Below are 23,735 nucleotides of genomic sequence, written 5' to 3' on the forward strand. Positions count from 1 at the left end.
AAGTGACTTAATAAGTCACGTAGCTGATAGGTATTGGAGTGTGAACTTGCACCATGTTTGTAGTGTAATTCTTTTCACTAAACATATTCTTTTTTAACCACCTTGTTTCCTGGAGTATATTTTTGCAATGACATATTTTTTCTATAAAATCCTGGCTGGATTACTATGAAACAAAAGTTAACAACAAAGACTAATAATAATGTATTATTAAAACAACATGTAAAACAAAGCCAAAATAAAGTCAAAAGGGCCCATGTAACTTACTTATTCAGTAATTAATCTTTTTATGGATTACAGAAATACATCTTTATAATTCATAATACCTTAGAGCAATGCAAATCCAAGTGTGGTCAATGGACCAATGTCGAATTACAAACTGTTTGTTACCAGTCTGCACTGGAACTAGAAGAAATAGAGAGTAAGCATTTAGAAACTTTTATAGCAGTTTGACAATGTAATTATATTGAATATAATAACCAAAAGGTAGGATTGTATTTTATATGTCTTTAATTTTTTTATTTTAGTAATTTTTATTGTATTTTATTAAAAAAATAGTCCATGATGGACCAGGAATTAAGAAAAGATTGATCGTTCATGAGAAATAATTTCAGAAGCACCTTCTTAGAGAAATATACTTGAGAATCCTAAACTTTTATTGTTGGTTATTTTCTGTGCATGATGCCAAAAGTGTCTCTAACTCACTGTTAGGTTTGTTATATACAGGATTCTATCACTTGTTTGCTAGAAAAATAACCAGATACATCTCTTAAAACTGCTTCAATACTTCTTAATATTGGTTTGTATTAAATAGGCTTGCATGGAATACCAGGAGAGAAGGGGGATCCAGGGCCTCCTGGATTTGATGTTCCAGGACCCCCTGGTGAGAGAGGCAGTCCAGGGATCCCTGGAGCACCAGGTCCTATGGGACCCCCAGGATCACCAGGGCTCCCAGGAAAAGCAGGTGCCTCTGGCTTTCCAGGTAATTTTTAAGTCTTCCCTGATTTTGGATTCAGGAAATTAAAACTAATATGACTCTGATATATTATCCTCTTGTACTTTTCTGGATTGACACTGTCCTTTAAGAAAAAGTGTTAAATGTCTTTGATTGTAGGAAACTCACTTTGCTATTTGCATTACACTTTTTCTGTCTGAGGGCTCCAGTTATATATTGCTGTGTAACAAATGACCCCAAAATTTAATGATTTAAATCAACCTTTTAATTTTGCTCAAGTTTTGCGGGTTAGGAATTAAGGGATGGCTTGCCAGGGTTGTTTATCTCTGATCCACACGGCATCAGCTGGAGTGGTTGGTGTTGAAGGATCTACTTTTCTGACACCTGAGTGTTCATTGGCCTCTTCACATGGTATCTCATTATCCATAGAGGTACTTCGTGTTATGGTAGTATCAGGGTAGCTGCTCTCCTTCCAGGGCAGCTGGCTTCCAAAAGAGAGAATCCCCAAAACTGAAAGTGAGTGTACTAAGAGCCACAGATGGAAGCTGCAAGACTTCTTATGATCTAGCATTGGGAGTCATACAGTGTCACTTAGTCAAGGATAAGGCACAGAGTCATCCTAAATTCAAGGGGAGAAGGCTACTCTAGGCTGTGTATACTGGGAAGTGTGGTTCATTTGGGGACCATCTTTAGAGACTACCACAATGATATAGGCAGTAGTGGTCACTAAGGTTACAATAGTTGGAAAGGGGTGAAACTTAGTGCCTTCCCTCCAAGTTTCAATAGTTTTCCAGTTGACATCTTTAAACTTATCTTTTATCTTTCCAAGGTCAAGGAAAGGTAAAAGATACTTATCGATATTCTTAAAAGGTGCCAAAGGTGAAATGGGTATGATGGGACCTCCAGGCCCAACAGGACCTTTGGGAATTCCTGGCAGGAGTGGTGTTCCTGGTCTCAAAGGTAATATTCAGGGTTTGCTGGCAGATGCATGAAAGAAAGAAAATTAAATATTTTACTTTATGTCAATATAGAATATTTTTATTTGACTGCTTTAAAATGAGCAATGCTTACTTGTATTTTGTTTCTTGTATTTTCATGGCATTTAAATAGGTACTGTTTTAAGTTTGGTGGTATGCTTAGCTTGAATACTATGAAACATGGTAAGTGCTTAGCTCAAAATAACAGAATATAGGGATTAAATTTTTACTTTTTACAGTCTTTGTAATTGTCCAAGAATCCCAGAAGAGAGATTGTTATTTGAGTGTAAAAGTGTGTGTGAGCTCGAGTTATTTATAGACAGTAAATAAGGTGCCTAAGTGTTTTGGGTGGTCAGTGGCCTACCCAACTATGTAACATATGAGTAATCTTTATATATGCATTAATCCTGGACGGATAAATCTGATCTGCTGTGTCTTCCCCACACATGTTGTGTTTAGGTGATGATGGTTTGCAGGGTCAGCCAGGACTTCCTGGCCCTGCAGGAGAGAAAGGTAGTAAAGGAGAGCCTGGCCTTCCAGGCCTTCCTGGACCAATGGATCCAGATCTGCTGGGCTCAAAAGGAGAGAAAGGGGACCCTGGCCTACCAGGTGAGTGAATGCATTTATTTATTAATGTGTTTCCTGCTATATATGAATTTTAATTTTTAATAGCATGGAAAGTGACTTGTAATCCAGGGCTCACCAACAAAAGGCAGTTAGGTGCATCAAATTTTGGTAATGAAAATTAATTTTCACTGATTTCACTGATCAACTTTTGTTTGAGCATTTTCTTTGTAGTTTATCTGTCACAAACTATGAGGTTTTAAAATAGACAGTCACTTTCAGGCCTTCCAGAAAATAGTATATAGGATATGGTCAAGAGAAAAAAGATCTATAGCCAGAATTACTTGGAAAACAGATTTCAGTGTTTGGAAAATTTGCTGGTCCTTTAAACTTTTTCACCTTGAAACCAGATGAGGATGAGTGGTACTTTGTTGCCCTGCAGTGTTTTGATATCCACATCATGCTTGACTTTTACGTACAGTTCATTGTTATTCTACCCTGGAAGAATAAACAAGTATTGGACTTTGAACAGCCAAGCTCAGCTCTGGGGGAGGTCGCTGAAAGTAGGTCTAGGGAATGACTGTGTTGTTACAGTTATTTTATTAGAAGCAAATAAGGTATGAAGTGTAACAGGTTTTTAACATTTAAAAGTCCTTTTTTCTTTTTATAAAAGTATAATATATTCATAACAAAGCACCAGAAAATATGAATAAGCACAGATCAATAAATAATACACAATCCAATCTATATAGAATAGTCTTTCAAACAACATGGAACTTTAAAAACTATCTATGTTTATTTGCAGATCATAGTAAAGTTTGTGACTCTTTCTGTGTTGTAACCATTACTACTGTCAGTCCGCGTGTGAGTGTGTGCAGGTGTGTGTGTACACAGATGTTATAAGCTTCCCTATGAGCAGGACCTGGTGGGATTTCTCCTCAAAAAAGAGTGTTAAGACATTACTGTATACAGTCATGAAAGAAGCAAAGCCACCTAATTTTTATTCTTGTTAAAATGAGGTACTTTCTTGACTTACTTCTTTCAAGGCTTCTCTTCTCTTTCCATTATGCCTTCTGCAAAACAGAGGCAGTAAACTGTATTTGCCTGTGATATAGGGTTATTAAAGATAGTTATAGAATCTAAGAGATAGCTTAGAGATAATCCTCCCCAATTCCTTCATTTTACAGTGTAAGAAACTGAGGACCAAAGAGGAAAGTGACTTAATTATTGAGTGCTCTGCAATTCTTAATGGTAGCTAAATAAAAAAGTGGGGGATTTTAGTGAGTCCAGTGCTGTTGGTTCATACTGTATCAGAATATCACTGTATTTCATTCATATTTCAGAGTTTGGTTAGCTTGCTTCACCAGATTTATTTAATGATATCAGCCTAACTTGTCTTTCTTATACTCATCCTTGGAAGGTATTCCTGGAGTTGCAGGGCCAAAAGGTTATCAGGGTTTGCCTGGAGACCCAGGGCAACCTGGACTGAGTGGACAGCCTGGATTACCAGGACCGTCGGGTAAGTATGATAAACCACCTGTAGCAATTGGGTGGTCGATCCTGAATCCTGGAACAAAGTAATTATGTATTTATCATGTGTGATGATATTTTGAATCTGGTCATGGCAATATGCTTGGGTAGCTACTGAGATACGGACCTCTCCTTAACAAAGATGTTGCCATTTGGCCCAAGTGTCAACAGACAAGATTTGTAGAATATTTTGCTTTGCTCAGTTTCTTCTTTTTGTGGCATCAGTGTGTATGCAAAATCAGAAGTACATCCAAGTAAGGTGCTGTGTTTTATTTATATACATTGCAGCATATGTAAATAAGACAGGTTATCTGGTAGGAGCCTGAAGAATTCACCCTTTTCAGTTCTCTGTCTTCAGATAAGTCAATCATTAAACCATGTAAAACAGATGGCTGCCAATTCTATTTTTAAAAGTTTCTAGGGATAAAAATTTCACAATCTACCTTGGTAATGTGTTATAGCATTAATCACTCTTACAGTCAACATGGATTTGTTTTTCTTATTTCTAATAAAACTCTTTCTTGCTGCTTCTTAAGCCATTTTCTTTTAGTTGGGCCCCTAAGGAATAAAGAGTAGCTCATCTCCATCTTTGTAGGAGCCCTTTAGGTCAGTTATTCTGTTCTGGACTCTGTACTGCATTACCTTGATGTAGTAGGAAGGAGAAATTATCTCCTTTTCTATCCTTCACATGTTTTGCATTTTCTTCCCCAAGGTGGAAGACAGTGTGAAAGAAAAAATAAAAGAAAATAATATTTAAGGCAACATTGTGGTCCTTGGAAAATACCTGGGTGACACCACAGAGCTCAAGTATCTAAGCTCTGGGAAGAATGTGTAAGCACAACAGCCATGACTGTTGGGGGGAGATAGTCCAGTACTTCTCCATCAACTCTTATCTATCCCTGGCCTAGTGTGCTGAGGGTGTATCATGATAGGTTACCACTTTCCTCTTCTGGTCTCACATGATCAGGCTCTACATGGGAATGCCACTTCTGAATCTTTTAAAAAGAGTCCCTTTATATTGGATTTGCCTGTGATAAATATAGTAAGGTACTTACTTATACACAAACAACAAATAAGATTTCAGGTGATTGGAATAGTTTTAGGGCAAGAAACAAGGTGTCTTGGTGAAAGTTTTGCATTTCTAAAATAAATTTGTATTAGGAAACCTCTGTTACCATGATTATATTGTAATGTGTTCCTAAAGAGATTTCTTAGGTAACTCTTAACTGTTCTATGCTGAGTTAGATCTGTGGAACTTAATCATGTTAAGATTTAATCCATTCAATCTCACGCTTGCATTTTAATTACAACCCATACCAGGAAACCAGGAAACCTTAATATTGCTGAGTTGTCTTAATTTTACCAATTTGACTTTTGTAGGTCCCAAGGGTAACCCTGGTCTCCCTGGGAAGCCAGGACTTACAGGACCTCCTGGACTTAAAGGAAACATAGGCGATATGGGCTTTCCAGGTGAGTGATGAAAATTTCCCAAATATTTAGTTCCATTAATGAAAGATGGTTCACTATCTTTGTTATTAGAAATGAGACTGGTGTTGATAGAGTCAAACAGAGACAATATCTAAGGCAGTCAGTGGGTAGAGCTCTCTCATTACCCAAATATTTGAAGTGCAATTTAAGAGACAGAGCTTTAGAAAGAATTCACAAACTTACATTGTTTTCTCCAGCATACCCTTTCACTTAAACTTCCTTGAAAAATAGGCTTTTATATAATCCTGGTTGTAAAGCTCATTATTATATATATCAGAATTTGAAGAATTCTTTTTAAAAGTCTTTTTGCTTGGTCATGTGCATCATATATATCCCACAAACAATATTTTGTAAAAGATTGCATATTACATGTTTCTAACAGGCCCCCAGGGTGCAAAAGGGTCTCCTGGACCTCCTGGAGTTCCTGGACAATCTGGATCCCCGGGATTACCTGGACAGAAAGGAGAAAAAGGTGATCCTGGTATTTCAGGCATTGGTCTTCCAGGTCTTCCTGGCCCAAAGGTAATCCTCCTCAGGTATATGCCTGAGCAGATATGATTTTTCTTTAACATTGTACTCGTTCCTAATTCTTACTCAAACAAACTATAGAATGACGTGGTATAGTCTGGGCAAGAAGTTCATTCCTTCTCTTTTCTCCTATATTGTAAGGAGATATATTTTAGGTTTGCAGACAGTCCAAAAAAAGGGGGGGAAATCTTTCTGATTTCTTTATTTTCCCTCTATCTTACTCTTTGAGCATGTTTCAGTAACCCAAAAGCATATTTCTGCCTAGTTTGGGGTTTTTTTTTTTCCTTTTTAGTGATGGAGTTGTTGGTCTTTGTCCTAATATTATTATTAACTAATTTGAAGAGGCTTATAGGCAAAGTAACTTATAAAATTAATGAAGGTGCAGTAGTATTCTTAACTGCATATCTGAGGTGGTTCTCCAAAAACAGTTTTACATATCTCTCTCTGTCCCTAGTCAGTGTGAAAACTTTGGTGGTATTTCTCAAGCAATCAAATCTAGAACTTGTTTAAGAATCACTGGACTCACAAATGTTTGATAACTGCTTAATTCCATGTAAAAAGGTAGTAATTGCTATTGATTTGCAGAAGTATTTTATAACTAGCAGAGAGGTATCCATTGTCTAATATATACGTTGCAAGTATTTTCTCCCAGTGAATTGTTTGTCTTATAACGATGTTTAATCATTCAGTTACAGCACAAAACCTGAGAGTATTAGAAAAGAAATTGTGTTGCTCAACTTCCATGAAAGTAGTGAAAGTTCCCACTGAGATAAGAAGTTATTGAATAACATTTTAAAGATAATTTCTTTTTAATAGTATACAAAAAGACTATATTTATTTTCTTTCTTTTTTTGGCTGCATCGGGTCTTAGTTGTGGCATGCGGGATCTTTTATTCGTTGCAGTGCGCGGGCTCTTCGTTGGGGTACGCAGGCTTCTCTCTAGTTGTGGTGCGCGGGCTCCAGGGCACGTGGGCTCTGTAGTTTGTGGCACACAGCCTCTCTCATTGAGGCACGCAAGCTCTGTAGTTGTGGCACATGGGCTTAGTTGCCCTGCGGCATGTGGGACCTTAGTTCCCCAACCAGGGATCGAACCCGTGTCCCCTGCATTGTAAGGTGGATTCTTTACCACTGCACCACCAGGGAAGTCCCCAAAAAGAATATCTTTTGATTGCCCAGTCCGTCAACTTATTTTAAGAAGTAATCAAGAGAAATTTCTGCATATTAATTGTGGATTAACAGTATAAAGTTTATTGAAATGAATCTTAATTTTTTCTATTTAAATTTTATCAGTAATACATGAACACATATTTTACGAAAAATAATAATACAGACATATCAAGGGCAAAAGTGAAAATCTCCTTTATAACACGTCTTCTTTATTCCATTCCCTTCCCCATAGAATCCACTGTTAATAGTTGGTGTGTAAATTTGAATCCCTTGCAACATATTCTCTTTCTCTTTCTCTCTCTCTTTCTCTCAATACACACACACACACACACACGCACACACACGCACACACATATATACACACAGAATTTTGTTTTTTCTATACTTTGTGCATATGTAGAATCATAGAATACACACTATTCTGTATGTTACCTTATCACTTATGCCTTTTAATATTTCTTCTTTCAGTATATCTTAATCAGTTTTCTTCCTCAGTGTACATCATTGTTAATGGCTGCATGATATCCTACTTCTGTTGCAATTCATATCATAATGAACATTCTTACACATATCTGTGGACACATGTACAATTATTTATACTGTAGAGATTCTTAAAAGTGAAATTGCTGGGTCAAAAGATATGTGCATTTCAATTTTTGTCTTTTTAAGTTTTTATATTAATAGTAGCAAATTAGATTGATTTTAAAAATCAACCAGCACACCGTAGTGTATACAGAAGTAGAAATATAATGTTGTACACATGAAACTTTTATGTATAATGTTATAAATCAATAAAAATAAAATCAACCAGTATGAAATGATGTAAAATGAGAACTCTTCTTTCCACACATTTACATACTCCAAATCCACAGTTCTTCCCCAAGGTAACCACGTTTAGTAGTTCCTCATGTATTTGTACAGAAAAGGCTTTTTACGCATATATATGTTTGTATATATGATAGGTATTTCATCAATTTTAAGACTCAATTTTGTACAATTCAAAATCTCTGATATTGAGGTGCATCTCACAATGGGAAACATCTTACGATGATAATTAGAAGCATTTTTCCCTCAGTTATTGATGCATGGAATGATGTGGCATCTTCGAATGGAAGTTATATTTTCATTTATATGCATGAAATCATATTCAGTACTATATATCTGCTCTGGACCTAGTGGTCATAGTTTGTAGATCTTAGCATACTTTCTTTATCAGCCTATAAATATACACCTCATTCTTTTTCATAATTATAAAGTATTTTCTGTTTAGGTTAACCATAAATAATTTAACCTATTATTAGTACTGAAGTTGTTTCTATATTTTCATGATTACAAACATATGTTGCACTGAAATTCTTATCCATATCTACATAAATATCTTAAGATTATTTGGTAAATATTGCCATAGAATAAATTCTGAATAGATTTGCTGGAATCCAGCATACATATGCCTTTTTGTTTTTTACATCTTTATTGGAGTATAATTGCTTTACAATGGTGTGTTAGTTTCTGTTTTATAACAAAGTGAATCAGTTATACATATACATATATCCCCATATCTCCTCCCTCTTGCATCTCCCTCCCACCCTCCCTATCCCACCCCTCTAGGTGGTCACAAAGCACCAAGCTGATCTCCCTATGCTATGCGGCTACTTCCCACTAGCTATCTATTTTATCTTCGGTAGTATATGTAAGTCCATGCCACTCTCTCACTTCGTCCCAGCTTACCCTTCCCCCTCCCCGTGTCCTCAAGTCCATTCTCTACATCTGCGTCTTTATTCCTGTCCTGCCCCTAGGTTCTTCACATCCATTTTTTTTTTTTAGATTCCATATATATGTGTTAGCATACAGTATTTGTTTTCTCTTTCTGACTTACTTCACTGTATGACAGACTCTAGGTCCATCCACCTCACTACAAATAACTCAATTTCGTTTCTTTTTATGGCTGAGTAATATTGCATTGTATATATGTGCCACATCTTCTTTATCCATTCATCTGTCGATGGACACTTAGGGTTGCTTCCATGTCCTGGCTATTGTAAATAGAGCTTCAGTGAGCATTGTGGTACATAACTCTTTTTGAATTATGGTTTTCTCAGGGTATATGCCCAGTAGTGGAATTGCTGGGTCGTATGGTAGTTCTATTTTTAGATTTTTGAGGAACCTCCATACTTTTCTCCCTAGTGGCTGTATCAATTTACAGTCCCACCAACAGTGCAAGAGGGTTCCCTTTTCTGCACACCCTCTCCAGCATTTATTGTTTGTAGATTTTTTGATGATGGCCATTCTAACTGGTGTGAGTTGATGCCTCATTGTCGTTTTGATTTGCATTTCTCTAATGATTAGTGATGTTGAGCATCCTTTCATGTGTTTGTTGGCAATCTGTATATCTTCTTTGGAGAAATGTCTGTTTAGGTCTTCTGCCCATTCTTGGATTGGGTTGTTTGTTTTTATGATATTGAGCTGCATGAGCTGCTTATAAATTTTGGAGATTAATCCTTTGTCAGTTGCTTCATTTGCAAGTATTTTCTCCCATTCTGAGGGTTGTCTTTTCGTCTTCTTTATGTTTTCCTTTGCTGTGCAAAAGCTTTGCAGTTTCATTAGGTCCCATTTGTTTATTTTTGTTTTTATTTCCATTTCTCTAGGAGGTGAGTCAAAAAGGATCTTGCTGTGATTTATGTCATAGAGTGTTCTGCCTATGTTTTCCTCTAAGAGTTTGATAGTGTCTGGCCTTACATTTAGGTCTTTAATCCATTTTGAGTTTATTTTTGTGTATGGTGTTAGAGAGTGTTCTAATTTCATTCTTTTACATGTAGCTGTCCAGTTTTCCCAGCACCACTTATTGAAGAGGCTGTATTTTCTCCATTGTATATTCTTGCCTTCCTGGGATAAACCCCACTTGATCATGGTGTATGATCCTTTTAATGTACTGTTGGATTCTCTTTGCTAGTATTTTGTTGAGGATTTTTGCATCTATGTCGATCAGTGATATTGGCCTGTAGTTTTCTTTCTTTGTGACATCTTGGTCTGGTTTTGGTATCAGGGTGATGGTGGCCTCGTAGAATGAGTTTGGGAGTGTTCCTCCCTCTGCTATCTTTTGGAAGAGTGTGAGAAGGATAGCTGTTGGCTCTTCTCTAAATGTTTGATAGAATTTGCCTGTGAAGCCGTCTGGTCCTGGGCTTTTGTTGGTTGGGAGATTTTTAATCACAGTCTCAATTTCAGTGCCTGTGACTGGTCTGTTTATATTTTCTATTTCTTCCTGGTTCAGTCTTGGAAAGTTGTGCTTTTCTAAGAATTTGTCCATTTCTTCCAGGTTGTCCATTTTATTGGCATATAGTTGCTTGTAGTAATCTCTCATGATCCTTTATATTTCTGCAGTGTCAGTTGTGACTTCTCCTTTTTCATTTCTAATACTATTTTTTTAAAGGATCTTTTTTTTTTAGATGTTGGGGGTAGGAATTAATTAATTAATTAATTAATTAATTTTTGCTGTGTTGGGTCTTCATTTCTGTGCAAGGGCTTTCTCTAGTTGTGGCAAGCAGGGGCCACTCTTTATCGCGGTGCACGGGCCTCTTACTATCACGGCCTCTCTTGTCACGGAGCACAGGCTCCAGACGCGCAGGCTCAGTAGTTGTGGCTTATGAGCCTAGTTGCTCTGCGGCATGTGGGATCTTCCCAGACCAGGGCTCGAACCCATGTCCCCTGCATTAGCAGGCAGATTCTCAACCACTGCGCCACCAGGGAAGCCCTCTAATACTATTAATTTGAGTCTTCTCCCTTTTTGTCTTCGTGAGACTGGCTAATGGTTTATCAATTTTGCTTGTCTTCTCAAAGAGCCAGCATTTAGTTTTACTGATCTTTGCTATTGTTCCCTTCATTTCTTTTTCATTTATTTCTGATCTGATCTTTATGATTTCTTTCCTGCTGCTAACTTTGGGGGTTTTTTGTTCTTCTTTCTCTAATTGCTTTAGGTGTAAGATTAGGTTGTTTATTTGAGGTTTTTCTTGTTTCTTGAGGTGGGATTGTATTGCTATAAACTTCCCTCTTAGAACTGCTTTTGCTGTATCCCTTAGGTTTTGGGTTATCGTGTTTTCATTGTCATTTGTTTCTAGGTGTTTTTTTATTTCCTGTTTGATTTCTTCAGTGATCTCTTGGTTATTTAGTAGTGTAAGGTTTAGCCTCCATGTGTTTGTATTTTTAACAGATTTTCTTCTGTAATTGATATCTAGTCTCAACGCGTTGTGGTTAGAAAACATACTTGATATGATTTCAATTTTCTTAAATTTACCAAGGCTTGATTTGTGACCCAAGATATGACCTATTCTGGAGAATGTTCCATGGGCACTTGAGAAGAAAGTGAATTCTGTTGTTTTTGGATGGAATGCCCTATAAATATCAATGAAGTCCATCTTGTTTAACGTATCAGTGAAAGCTTGTGTTTCCTTATTTATTTTCATGCTGGATGGTCTGTCCATTGGTGAAAGTGGGGTGTTAAAGTCCCCTACTATGATTGTGTTGCTGTCGATTTCCCCTTTTATGGCTGTTAGCATTTGCCTTACATATTGAGGTGCTCCTATGTTGGGTGCATAAATATTTACAATTGTTATATCTTCTTCATGGATTGATCCCTTGATCATTATGTAGTGTCCTTCTTTGTCTCTTGTAATAGTCTTTATCTTCAAGTCTGTTTTGTCTGATATGAGAATTGCTACTCCAGCTTTCTTTTGATTTCCATTTGCATGGAATATCTTTTTCCATCTCCTCACTTTCAGTCTGTATGTGTCCCTAGGTCTGAAGTGGGTCTCCTGTAGACAGCATATATACAGGTCTTGTTTTTGTATCCATTCAGCCAGTCTATGCATTTTGTTTGGAGCATTTAATCCATTTACATTTAAGGTAATTATCAATATGTATGTTCCTATTACTGTTTTCTTAGCTGTTTTGCTTTTGTTATTGTAGGTCTTTTCCTCCTTTTGTGTTTCCTGCCTAAAGAAGTTCCTTTAGCATTTGTTGTAAAGCTGGTTTGGTGGTGCTGAATTCTCTCAGCTTTTGCTTGTCTGTAAAGGTTTTAATTTCTCTGTCGAATCTGAATGAGATCCTGGCTGGGTAGAGTCATCTTGGTTGTAGGTTTTTCCCTTTCGTCACTTTAAATATGTCCAGCCACTCCCTTCTGGCTTGCAGAGTTTCTGCTGAAAGATCAGCTGTTAACCTTATGGAGATTCCCTTGTGTGTTATTTGTTGTTTTTCCCTTGCTGCTTTTAATATGTTTTCTTTGTATTTAATTTTTGATAGTTTGATTAATATGTGTCTTGGCATGTTTTCCTTGGATTTAGCCTGTATGGGACTCTCTGGACTTCCTGGACTTGACTGATTATTTCCTTTCCCATATTAGGGAAGTTTTCAACTATAATCTCTTCAAATATTTTCTCAGTCACCTTTTTTTTCTCTTCTTCTTCTGGGACCCCTGTAATTCGAATATTGGTGCGTTTAACGTTGTCCCAGAATTCTCTGAGACCGTCTGTAATTCTTTTCATTCTTTTTTCTTTATTCTGTTCTGTGGTAGTTATTTCCACTATTTTATCTTCCAGGTCACTTATCCGTTCTTCTGCCTCAGTTATTCTGCTATTGATTCCGTGTAGAGAATTTTTAATTTCATTTATTGTGTTGTTCATCATTGTTTGTTTGCTCTTTAGTTCTTCTAGGTCCTTGTTAAACATTTCTTGTATTTTCTCCATTTTATTTCCACAATTTTAGATCATCTTTACTATCATTACTCTGAATTCTTTTTCAGGTAGACTGCCTATTTCCTCTTCATTTGTTAGGTCTGGTGGGTTTTTATCTTGCTCCTTCATCTGCTGTGTGTTTCTCTGTCTTCTCATTTTGCTTAACTTACTGTGTTTGGGGTCTCCTTTTTGCAGGCTGAAGGTTCGTAGTTCCCATTGTTTTTGGTGTCTGCCCCCAGTGGCTAAGGTTGGTTCACTGGGTTGTGTAGGCTTCCTGGTGGAGGGGACTTGTGCCTGTGTTCTGGTGGGTGAGCCTGGATCTTGTCTTTCTGATGGGCAGGTCCGTGTCTGGTGGTGTGTTTTGCGGTGTCTGTGACCTTATTATGATTTTAGGCAGCCTCTCCGCTAATGGGCAGGGTTGTGTTCCTGTCTTGCTAGTTGTTTGGCACAGGGTGTCCAGCACTGTAGCTTGCTGGTCATTGAGTCTACCTGGGTCTTAGTGTTCAGATGGAGATCTCTGGGAAAGCTTTCACCGTTTGATATCACGTGGAGCTGGAGGTGTCTGGTGGACCAATGTCCTGAACTCGCCTCTCCCAGCTCAGAGCCACAGGTCTGACACCCAGCCGGAGCACCAAGACCCTGTCGGCCACACGGCTCAGAAGAAAAGGGAGAAAAAAAGAAAGAAAGAAAGAAAGAATAAAATAAAGTTATTAAAATAAGAAATAATTATTAAAAATAAAAACAATTAAAAAGTAATAAAACAAAACAAACCAAAAAAACCAGACAGACAGAACCCTAGGAAAAATGGTAAAAGCAAAACTCTACAGACAACATCACCCAAAGAAGCATGCACATACACACTCACAAAAAGAGAAAAAGGAAAAAAATATATATATCATTGTTCCCAAAGTCCACCGCCTCAATTTTGGGATGATTTGTTGTCTGTTCAGGTATTCCACAGATGCAGAGTGCATCATGTTGATTGTGGAGATTTAATCCGCTGCTCCTGAGGCTGCTGGGAGAGATTTCCCTTTCTCTTCTTTGTTCGCACAGCTCCCGGGGCTCAGCTTTGAATTTGGCCCCACCTCTGCATGTAGGCCACCTGAGGGCATCTGTTCTTCGCTCAGACAGGACGGGGTTAAAGGAGCAGCTGATTAGGGGGCTCTGGTTCACTCAGCCCGAGGTGGGCATGGAGGGGTACGGAATGCGGGGCGAGCCTGAAGTGGCAGAGGCACACATGTCTTTGCACCAGCCTGAGGCGCGCCATTTGTTCTCCCTGGGAAGTTGTCTCTGGATCACGGGACCCTGGTAGTGGCGGGCTACACAGGCTCCTGGGAGGGGTGGTGTGGATAGTGACCTGTGCTTGCACACAGGCTTCTTGGTGGCTGCAGCAGCAGCCTTAGCATTTCATACCCGTCTCTGGTGTCCGCGCTGATAGCCGCGTCTCGCGCCCGTCTCTGGAGCTCGTTTAGGCGGTGCTGTGAATCCTCTCTCCTCGCACACCCCGAAACAATGGTCTCTTTCCTCTTAGGCAGGTCCAGACTTTTTCCCTGACTCCCTCCCGGCCAGTTCTGGCTCACTAGCCCCCTTCAGGCTGTCTTCATGTGGCCAACCCCAGTCCTCTCCCTAGGATCTGACCTCCGAAGCCCGAGCCTCAGCTCCCAGCCCCCACCCGCCCTGGTGGGTGAGCAGACAAGCCTCCCGGGCTGGTGAGTGGTGGTCAGCACCGATCCTCTGTGCAGGAATCTCTCCACTTTGCCCTCTGCACCCCTGTTGCTGCGCTCTCCTCCGTGGCTCCGAAGCTTCCCCCTGCCATCCCCCATCTCCACCAGCGAAGGGGCTTCCTAGTGTGTGGAAACTTTTCCTCCTTCACAGCTTCCTCCCCAAGGGACAGGTCTCGTCCCTATTCTTTTTTCTCTGTTTTTCCTTTTTTCTTTTGCCCTACCCAGGTACGTGGGGAGTTTCTTCTGCCAGCGTTCAGTAGGTGTTCTGTAGGAGCTGTTCCACATGTAGATGTATTTCTGATGTATTTGTAGGGAGGAAGGTGATCTCCACGTCTTTCTCTTCTGCCATCTTGAAGGTCTTCCTCTAATTGCTGCTTTTCCTCATTTTCTTGTGGAGTGTCTAACTTTTTTTCCCTTGTTGCTTAGTCTGGTTTCCCTTGCTCATAGGGGGCTGCATGCAGAGTTCTCGCACCTGGCCCTTCAGATCAGAGTTCCTCCTGGGAAATAACTGTGCCAACACCTCAGCTCTGGGATGGTGTGCAGAAGCCTGTATATTCCTTTTTAATATTGATAGTTACTGGCAAATTTTTCTAATTAAATAGCTCTACTGCTTGATACTCCCTTGATCAGTGTAAGAAATTTTCTATTTTCTCCTCATTTTACAAGTATTAGGTATTATCAGTCTTTCTAATTTTGCCAATCTAATGGGTAAAAAGTAGCATATCATTGTTTAAATTTGAATTTTCCTGATTCCAAGTGAGATTTCTTCTATGTATATCTGCTCAGCAAATTTTCTATTCATACTCTTTGCCTCATTTTTTAGGAGGGGATTTGCTTATGTATTTCCTATTGATTTGTAAAAGTACTTTATAAACACCAAAGATGCATCCATTGTCTATTATATATGTTGCAAATAGTTTCTCCCAGTCAGTTGCTTGTCTTACTACAGTGTTTACTGTATATTTCATCAAGTAGAAGTTTAACATTTTAACATAAACGAATGTTATACTCATTCATTCATTCAAAAAATACCTATTGAGTATGTATGATGTGCCAGAAACTATTTTAGGTGCTGGAGATAGAGTATGAGTGAAACAAATTCACTGCCTGCATGGAGTTTACATCTAGTCAGTGAACAAAATAAACAAAATAAATAAGTTTGTTAGAAGGTATTGCAAAATTAGAGTGAGGCTTGGGGATAAGAATTGCTGAGAAATGTTACATTTTTTAAAATAGGGTAGTAAGGAAAAGCTTCTCTGATAACAATTGTTTAAGTGGCTTCATGCAATGAGGGGGTTAGTCATTCAAAGACCCTGGCATTTCGAGAAATATAAATGAGGCTAGTGTGAATTAAGCCAAGTATTGAGGTGAAAGTCAGTAGGAGATGAGATCAGGTTGGTAATGGAGGGTAGATTATCTAGGGCTTTTTAGATCATAGTAAGGCTTATACTCCTAAGTGAAATAAGGGACAAGTGGAAGGAATAACATGATTGTACTTTAATTAAAAAAAAAATCACAGCTCTCATTTTGGATATAAATCACAGAGGAGTAAGGATGAAAAGAGTGAGACCAATTATGACACTTTTTATTATTATTATTTTATTTTTATTTTTATTTATAATACAAACTAGAGATGTTGATAGCTTGGATCAGGGTGGTGGCAGTGGAAGTGATAAGAAACTGTCATAATCTTAAGATATTTTCCAAGTCAAGTCAGCAAGATTTGTGTATGGAATATGAGAGAAAGAGAGATGTCAAGAATGACTCTAAAGTTTTTATCTGAGCAACTGCAAGAATGGAGTTGCTACATACTTAGATAGGAAAGATTTGGGGAGAAACAGATTTGGCAGAAAAGATCAGGAGCATAGTTTTCTGAATGTTATGAAGACTTCTATATCTAAGATTATAAAAAGAATCCTATATCTTTTATTCCAGTATTTGCATGATTTTGTTCTTTATGTTTACATCTTTAACCCATCTGACTTTTTCTGTGTGTTTTGCAAGGTGAGGAACTATATATTTTTTTCCAAATAAATTATCCAAATAACCCAAACCCATTTGTTATGAGCTCCATTCTTTACTCATTGATTTGAAATTACATTTTAAAATTTTTCTAAATTTGTTTATACATATTTTTTTCTAGACTGAGTGAACTTTAACATCCATATAGTGCAACCAAAATTACCATAATAATTCATCTCTGAAACTATAATGGATGGCAGCAGAAAACCATGTTTCAACTGGCCAGTGTCCACAGTATATTCAACTCTTCAAGCAAGAGGCTAACTCTTAGTTTTTCTATGCATCCTACAAGTATATTTCAATAAGGAAATCTACACTAAATTTGGACATTTGCAGAGCTGACAAAACCAGGAAATCATGTATTTGAAGTATCCTACTCTTTCTTTCAGGTGGTATTATTTTATCTTAAAATGATGACATATTTAAAAAATAAGATTTTACCTCTCAGTTCTAATAGGCACAGGCAGTCCTTGCTTTGTACAGTTCTGATATGCACAAATTTGTTACCACAGTTTAGTTAAATAGCATCAGTCTACAACAATATGGTTCAAATTTAATTTACCATGATATATTAGCTCTTCAATCCCTAAACCACTATGTAAATATCTACTGTGCATCATGATCAGTGAGCAGTCATTTCACTTCTTTCAAATTCTGTCAGTGATTCATCACTGTGAATCTATTGTTCCCATAATGCATTGACAGCAAAGCATGTAGGTGTGTTGCCTCTGTCTCTCATTGATAAACCAAACTGAAATTTAACAAAAATGGATAATCAAAAGAGAAAATTGGCCAACAATGATGAAAGTGCAGTAAAAGAAAAGGAAAGGTGATAATACTGGAAATGAAATTTAAATCTAATGTAGATGGAGTTAGAGATGAAATAGCCAGCCAAAGGAATGTTGACACTGCCACCATTTGAGAGACTTTAGATGTGCAGCCAAGAAAGCTAGTGAAGTTGAAATGATCAACATATGAACTTGACTCTCTATACATGTATAACTGACAGGAAGAGGGATTTTAGTGTTTTGAGAAAAACTTTTACAGGTCATAGAATGATCATATTTTTCCCATTGATTTTTTAAATCTCTTTACATGGTTTCATCTTGCATTTTCATTTTTATAGTCCAATACTGTTATGCAAAATGAAGAGTGCCTGCCTATATTGTAAAGGAAGAGTAGAATAAAAGTTTCAGAAGACATGATAGTATGATTGGGGGATGTCAAGCATAAGAAAAAATTCTATAATTAGTGAGCTGTTAAGAAGTAAGGATAGTGGTAAAAGGTCAGATGGTAGTTTGTTTTACAAATGACACAATTTATGAGAGAGTGTCCTTGTTAGTCAAAAAGCATAATTAATATAGTACACTGAAAACCCTGGACAGGGAATCAATAGGCAGAACTTTGAGTCCCGAGTCTGTCTACATGACCTTGTAAGTCACTTAATTCTTTTGTATTTTCACTACTTTGTCAGTAAAATAGAAAGAAGAATTATACCTATTGCACAGAGTTATTGTGAGGCTTCAGTTAGATTTAAAAATACACTTTGTAAATTATAAAGCACTCTATACATAATGTTTGTCTGTGAGATGAGACAGCTGGGCTAGGGTAGTACCTAAGATTTCTTCAACTCTTAAACTTAATGACTGTATTCTTTAAATGTGGCATAATATTTCTAACCTCCATTAATCCTTAAAATCTAATCATACTACAGACTCAGAGCAATCCCTATCATAATCCCAGATAGCTTTTTTGCTGAAATTGACAAGCAGAAAGTCTTAGAAGAAAACATGATATATCTTCAGGACCTTGGGTTAGGGTAATTATTTCTTAGATATGACACCAAAAGCACAAGCAAACAAAGAAAAAATAAATGAATTGAACCACATTAAAATTTTGTGCTACAAATGATGGCATCAGGAAAGTGAAAAGACTACCCACAGAAAGGGAGAAAATATTTGCAAATTATATATCAGATAAGAGATTTGTATCCAGAGTATATTTTAAAAACTCTTATAATTCAATAAGAAAGCAAATAGACCAATTTTTAAATGGGCAAAGTCAATTGGGCCTAACAGACCTATACAGAACATTCCAACCCACAACAGCAGAGTATCTATTTTTTCAAGTGCACAAGAAACATTCTTCAGAATAGGGCATATGTTAGGCCACAAAATAAGTCTTGATAAATTTTAAAAGATTGGAACCATACAAAGTATCTTTTCCAGTTACAATAAAATGTAAACAGCAAAAGGAAAGCTGGAAAATTCACAAATATGTAGAAATTAAAGAACATACTCTTAACAACCAGTGGGACAAAGATGAGGACACTAGGGAAATTAGAAGATATCTTGAGACAAGTGGAAAAGAAAACACAACATACCAAAACTTATAGGATCCAGCAAAAGCAATGCTAAGAGGGAAATTTATAGTGTAAATGCTTGCATTAAAGAAGAAAGATCCTAAGTCAACAATTTACCTTCATACCTTCAGGAACTAGAAGAAGAAGAACAAACTCAACCCAAAGCTGGCAGAAGGAAGGAAATAATAAAGATTAAAACAGCAATAAATACAGTAGAGATTTAAAATAATAGAGAAAATCAGTAAAACCAAGAGTTGGTTCTTTTGAAAAGATGAACAAAATTGAAAAACCTTTAACTAGGTTGGCTAAGAGAAAAAGAGAGAAGACTCAAATTTCTAAAATTAGAAATGAAAGAGGGTACATCACCACCAATTTTACAGAAATAAAAAGGATTATGAGGATACTATGAACAAGTGTACAACAACAAATTGGATAACTTTGAAATGGACAAATTCCTAAAAACACAAAATTTACCAAGACTGAATTATAAAGAATAGCTTTTCTGAATAGACTTATAGCAACTAAGGTAGTATCTTCCTTGGGTGGTAAAGGATACCATAGGGTTCATTATTTTATAAACTTAGTTCATATTATTTTTCTCTAAGTTCATCGCCTTTTCTCTAAGTTCATCACCTTACACATACTCATTGAATCCCATGTACCGTGTTTTGGCCTGCTCAGGCAGCTTTGAGCCTTTATTTATCAAGTTGTCCCTGTTAGCTTAAAATTTCACTACCTGGGAGAGGAAAGTAGCATGCAAACTTGAAGATCTTATTTTATACTCCCTTTCCTATATCATTTAGTAAAATACTAAATAAGAGTATCTCTGCATCCACTCTTTAAATCCCTATTGTTAATATTTCCTAACTAAAGAAGAACCTATATATGGCTTGGTTCATGGTGTCTTTAATCTCCAAATATAAATTGAACTGTAAAAAAATTTAATAATTATGTGAGAACCACAACTTCCAACTGATTGGACTACTATTGCAATACTCTTCTTGCCATAAAACAGGGTATGGTTTTTACCCTTTCTCACCAAATATTTTCAACTCATTGTCCTGTGTTTTTTTTTTCTACTGGCAGTGCTTCTTCAGTTTTACAGTGGAACACAATAGCAGTGTTAGCTTTTTCACCAACTTTGATGTCTTCTATTCTGTATATTGAGGTCAGCCTGATATTTTATTCCAGGTCTTAGGTTATAGCATGGAATGGAAACGAGATTCTGTTATTAAGAGATAGTAGAGAATGACTATGATCCAAATACTCTTAGATAACCAATTTGGATTTTAACAGCAAAATAGCTATCAACTTGACTCCTATTTCTACGTGGAGTGCCTGTTATACAGCACAGTGACCTTGAAAGCAGTTCTAGTTTCAGGCTTGTTGAAAAGCATTTTAGTCTTACAGTGTTACTGTATTTGTTAGGTAGTTTCACAATGTTAAATTTGACTCATTAGGGATGATATATTCCATTTTCAGTTATATCAAATCTCCCAAAAAATAAAAGTCTAGAACCAGACAGCTTCATTGGTGAGTTCTATCAAACATTTAAAGAAGAATTAATACCAATCCTTCTCAAATTCTCCCAAAAAAATAGAAGAGAAAGGAATACTTCAAAATTCATTTTATGAGGTGAGCATTACCCTGATACCAAAACCAGACGAGGATGCCACAAGAAGAGAAAATTACAGCCAATATCACTGATAAACACAGATGAAAAAATCCTCAATAAAATATTGGCAAACCAAACTCAAATACTTTAAAAGGATCATACACCATGATCAAGGGGAATTTTCCAGAGGTGCAAGGATGGCTTAACATCTGCAAATCAAACAATATTATACACCACATTAGCAAAATGAAGGGTAAAAATCATATGATCATCACAATAGATGCAGAAATGCATTTGACAAAATTCAATACCCACATATGATAAAACTCTCAACAAAGTGGGCATAGAGGGAACATACCTCAACGTAATAAAGGCGATACATGATAATCCCACAGCTAGCATCATACTCAATGGTGAAAAGCTGAAAGCTTTTCTTTTAAGATTAAGAACAAGCAAGGATGCCCACCCTTGTCACTTTTATTCAACATAGCATTAGAAGTCCTAGCCAAAGTAATTAAGCAAGGAAAAGAAAGAAAAAACAATCAAATCGGAAGGGAAGAAGTAAAACTTGTTTGCAAATGACATGATATTATATATTTTTAAAACCCTAAAGACCACACCAAAAAACTGTTAGGACTAATAAACAAATTCAGTCAATCTGCAGGATACCAAATCAATATTTAAAAATGTGTTGTGTTTCTATACACTAATAACGAACTAGCAGAAAGAAAAATTAAGAAAACCATTCCATTCACAATTGCATCAAAAAGAAGAAAATATCTAGGAATAAATTTAACCAAGGGACTTGCACACTGAAAGCTGTAAGATGTTGATGAAAGAAATTGTAGAAGACACAGATAAAAGGAAGGATATTCCATGCTCATGGATTGGAAGAATTAATATTGTTAAAATGTCCATTCTACCAAAGCAATCTGTAGATTCAGTGCAATCCCTATAAAATTCGAGTGTCATTTTTTCAGAAAATAGAACAAACAATCCTAAAATTTGTATGGAACCATAAAAGACCTCAAATAGCTGAAGCAATAGAAAAAAGGACAAAGCTGGAGGCATCACACTCCTTGATTTGAAACTATATTTCAAAGCTATAGTAATCAAAAAAGTATGAAGACTATATTTTCAGGGATCATTTGTATAGTTTGTTACTAGAGAAGTTTTTATGAACGTGTAGAGCACCCGAAACCATGAGAAGGAGGTGCAGCGTTCTCTCCTGAGTGTGAAGTCAGCTCTTGGTGTTACTTCTGCAACTGCCACTAGCCACTGATGATTGTTCTTCTCTTCCTTTGGGAGAGTAAGAGGGAGAGAACGCTGTCAGAGTTAAAACAAAAACAAAAACAAAAAAAACCCAAGATGGTATTCACCCAAAAACAGACACATAGATCAATGGAGCAAAATGGAGATCCTAGAAATAAACTTAAGCATGTATGGTCAGTTAATTTATAACACAGAAGCCAAAACTATACAGTGGGGAAGGGACAGTCTCTTTAATAAATGGTGTGGGGAAAATTGGACAGCCACATGCAAAAAAATTGAAACTGGACCACTATCTTAACACCATACACAATAATCAACTCAAAGTGGATCAAAAATTTGAACATAAGACCTGAGACCATAAAACTCCTAAAAGAAAACACAAGTGGTAAACTCCTTGACATTGGTCTTGGCAATAAGTTTTTGAATTGGACTCCAAAGCAAAGGCAACAAAAACAAAAAAATAAACTAGTGGGACTACATCAAACTAAAATACTTCTGCACAGGAAAGGAAACCAACAAAATGAAAAGGTAGCCTACTAAATGGGAGAAAATATTTGCAAATCATATATCTGATTAGGGGTTAATATCTAAAATATATAAAGAACTCATTCAACTCAATAACAAAAAAATCAATCTGATTAAAAAATGAGCAGAGGGGCTTCCCTGGTGGCGCAGTGGTTGAGAGTCCGCCTGCCGATGCAGGGGATGTGGGTTCGTGCCCCGGTCCGGGAAGATCCCACATGCCACACATGGCTGCTGAGCCTGCGTGTCTGGAGCCTGTGCTCCGCAACGGGAGAGGCCACAACAGTGAGAGGCCCACGTACCGCACACACACAAAAAAAATGAGCAGAGAATCTGAATAGACATTTTTCCAAAAAAGACACACCTATGGCCAATAGGTACATGAAAAGGTTCTCAATATCACTAATCATCAGGAAAATGCAAATCAAAATAATGAGATATCACCTCACACCTTTTTGAATGGCTATTATCAAAAAAACAAAAAATAACAAGTGTTGGCAAAGATGTGGACAAAAGGAACTCTTGCACACTGTTTCTGGGACTGTAAACAGTATCCAGGTTCCTCAAAAAATTAAAAATAGAACTACCATATGATCCAGCAGTTCCCCTTCTGGGTATTTATCCAAAGAAAATGAAAACACTAACTGGAAAAGATATATGCACCCCCATGTTTCTTGCAGCATTATTTACAGTGGCTAAGCAACCTAAATGTCCACTGATGGATGAATGGATAAAGAAGTGGTGTATAAAAAAGAATGAAACCTTGCCATTTGTCATAACATAGATGGACCTTGAGGGTATTACGCTAAGTGAAATAAGTCAAACAGAACAACAGATACCATGTGATGTCATTTATATGTGGAATCTAAAAACAAATAAAATCAAAACAATAAAACAAACAAAAACCAAGCTCATGGATATAGAGAATATATTGGTAGTTGCCAGAGGCAGGGGAGGGTGGGGGTGGGTGAAATAGGTGAAGGGGGTTAAAAAGTACAAGCTTCTAGCAATAAATTAAATAAGTCATGGGGATGTAATATACTGCATGGTGACTATAGTTAATAAATTATATTGTATATTGAAAATTGCTTAAAACTTTTCCTCACAAGAACAAAAATTTTATAACTGTATGGTGATGGATACTAACTAGACTTACTATGGTGATCGTTTCACAGTATATGCACATATTGAATCATTATGTTGTACACCTGAAACTAATATGTCAATTATATCTAAATTTAAAAAAGAATTATATCAAAGCTTGACATTAGAATAAATATAGATATTTG

At 36.9% G+C, this 23,735-nt stretch overlaps 1 protein-coding gene and 1 non-coding gene across 3 annotated transcripts in view; both read left to right on the top strand.

Annotated features, from left to right (window-relative positions):
* COL4A5 (collagen type IV alpha 5 chain) overlaps positions 1 to 23,735 on the top strand; it is a 218,001-nt gene that overhangs the window by 162,409 nt on the left and 31,857 nt on the right. For both annotated transcript variants that reach the window (XM_004281525.3, XM_033408794.2), the window contains exons 31-36: positions 812 to 979; positions 1,823 to 1,912; positions 2,389 to 2,538; positions 3,914 to 4,012; positions 5,404 to 5,493; positions 5,894 to 6,033. In XM_004281525.3, the coding sequence (XP_004281573.1) occupies positions 812 to 979; positions 1,823 to 1,912; positions 2,389 to 2,538; positions 3,914 to 4,012; positions 5,404 to 5,493; positions 5,894 to 6,033 (737 nt within the window). The remainder of the gene's footprint in view (positions 1 to 811; positions 980 to 1,822; positions 1,913 to 2,388; positions 2,539 to 3,913; positions 4,013 to 5,403; positions 5,494 to 5,893; positions 6,034 to 23,735) is intronic.
* Positions 21,778 to 21,988, top strand: LOC117197315 (small nucleolar RNA U3). Its single transcript, XR_004477882.1, has one exon. It is a non-coding gene; the product is annotated as a small nucleolar RNA U3 (small nucleolar RNA).

The sequence above is a fragment of the Orcinus orca genome, chromosome X, assembly GCF_937001465.1.
Source record: "Orcinus orca chromosome X, mOrcOrc1.1, whole genome shotgun sequence".
Taxonomy (NCBI): Eukaryota; Metazoa; Chordata; class Mammalia; order Artiodactyla; family Delphinidae; genus Orcinus; species Orcinus orca.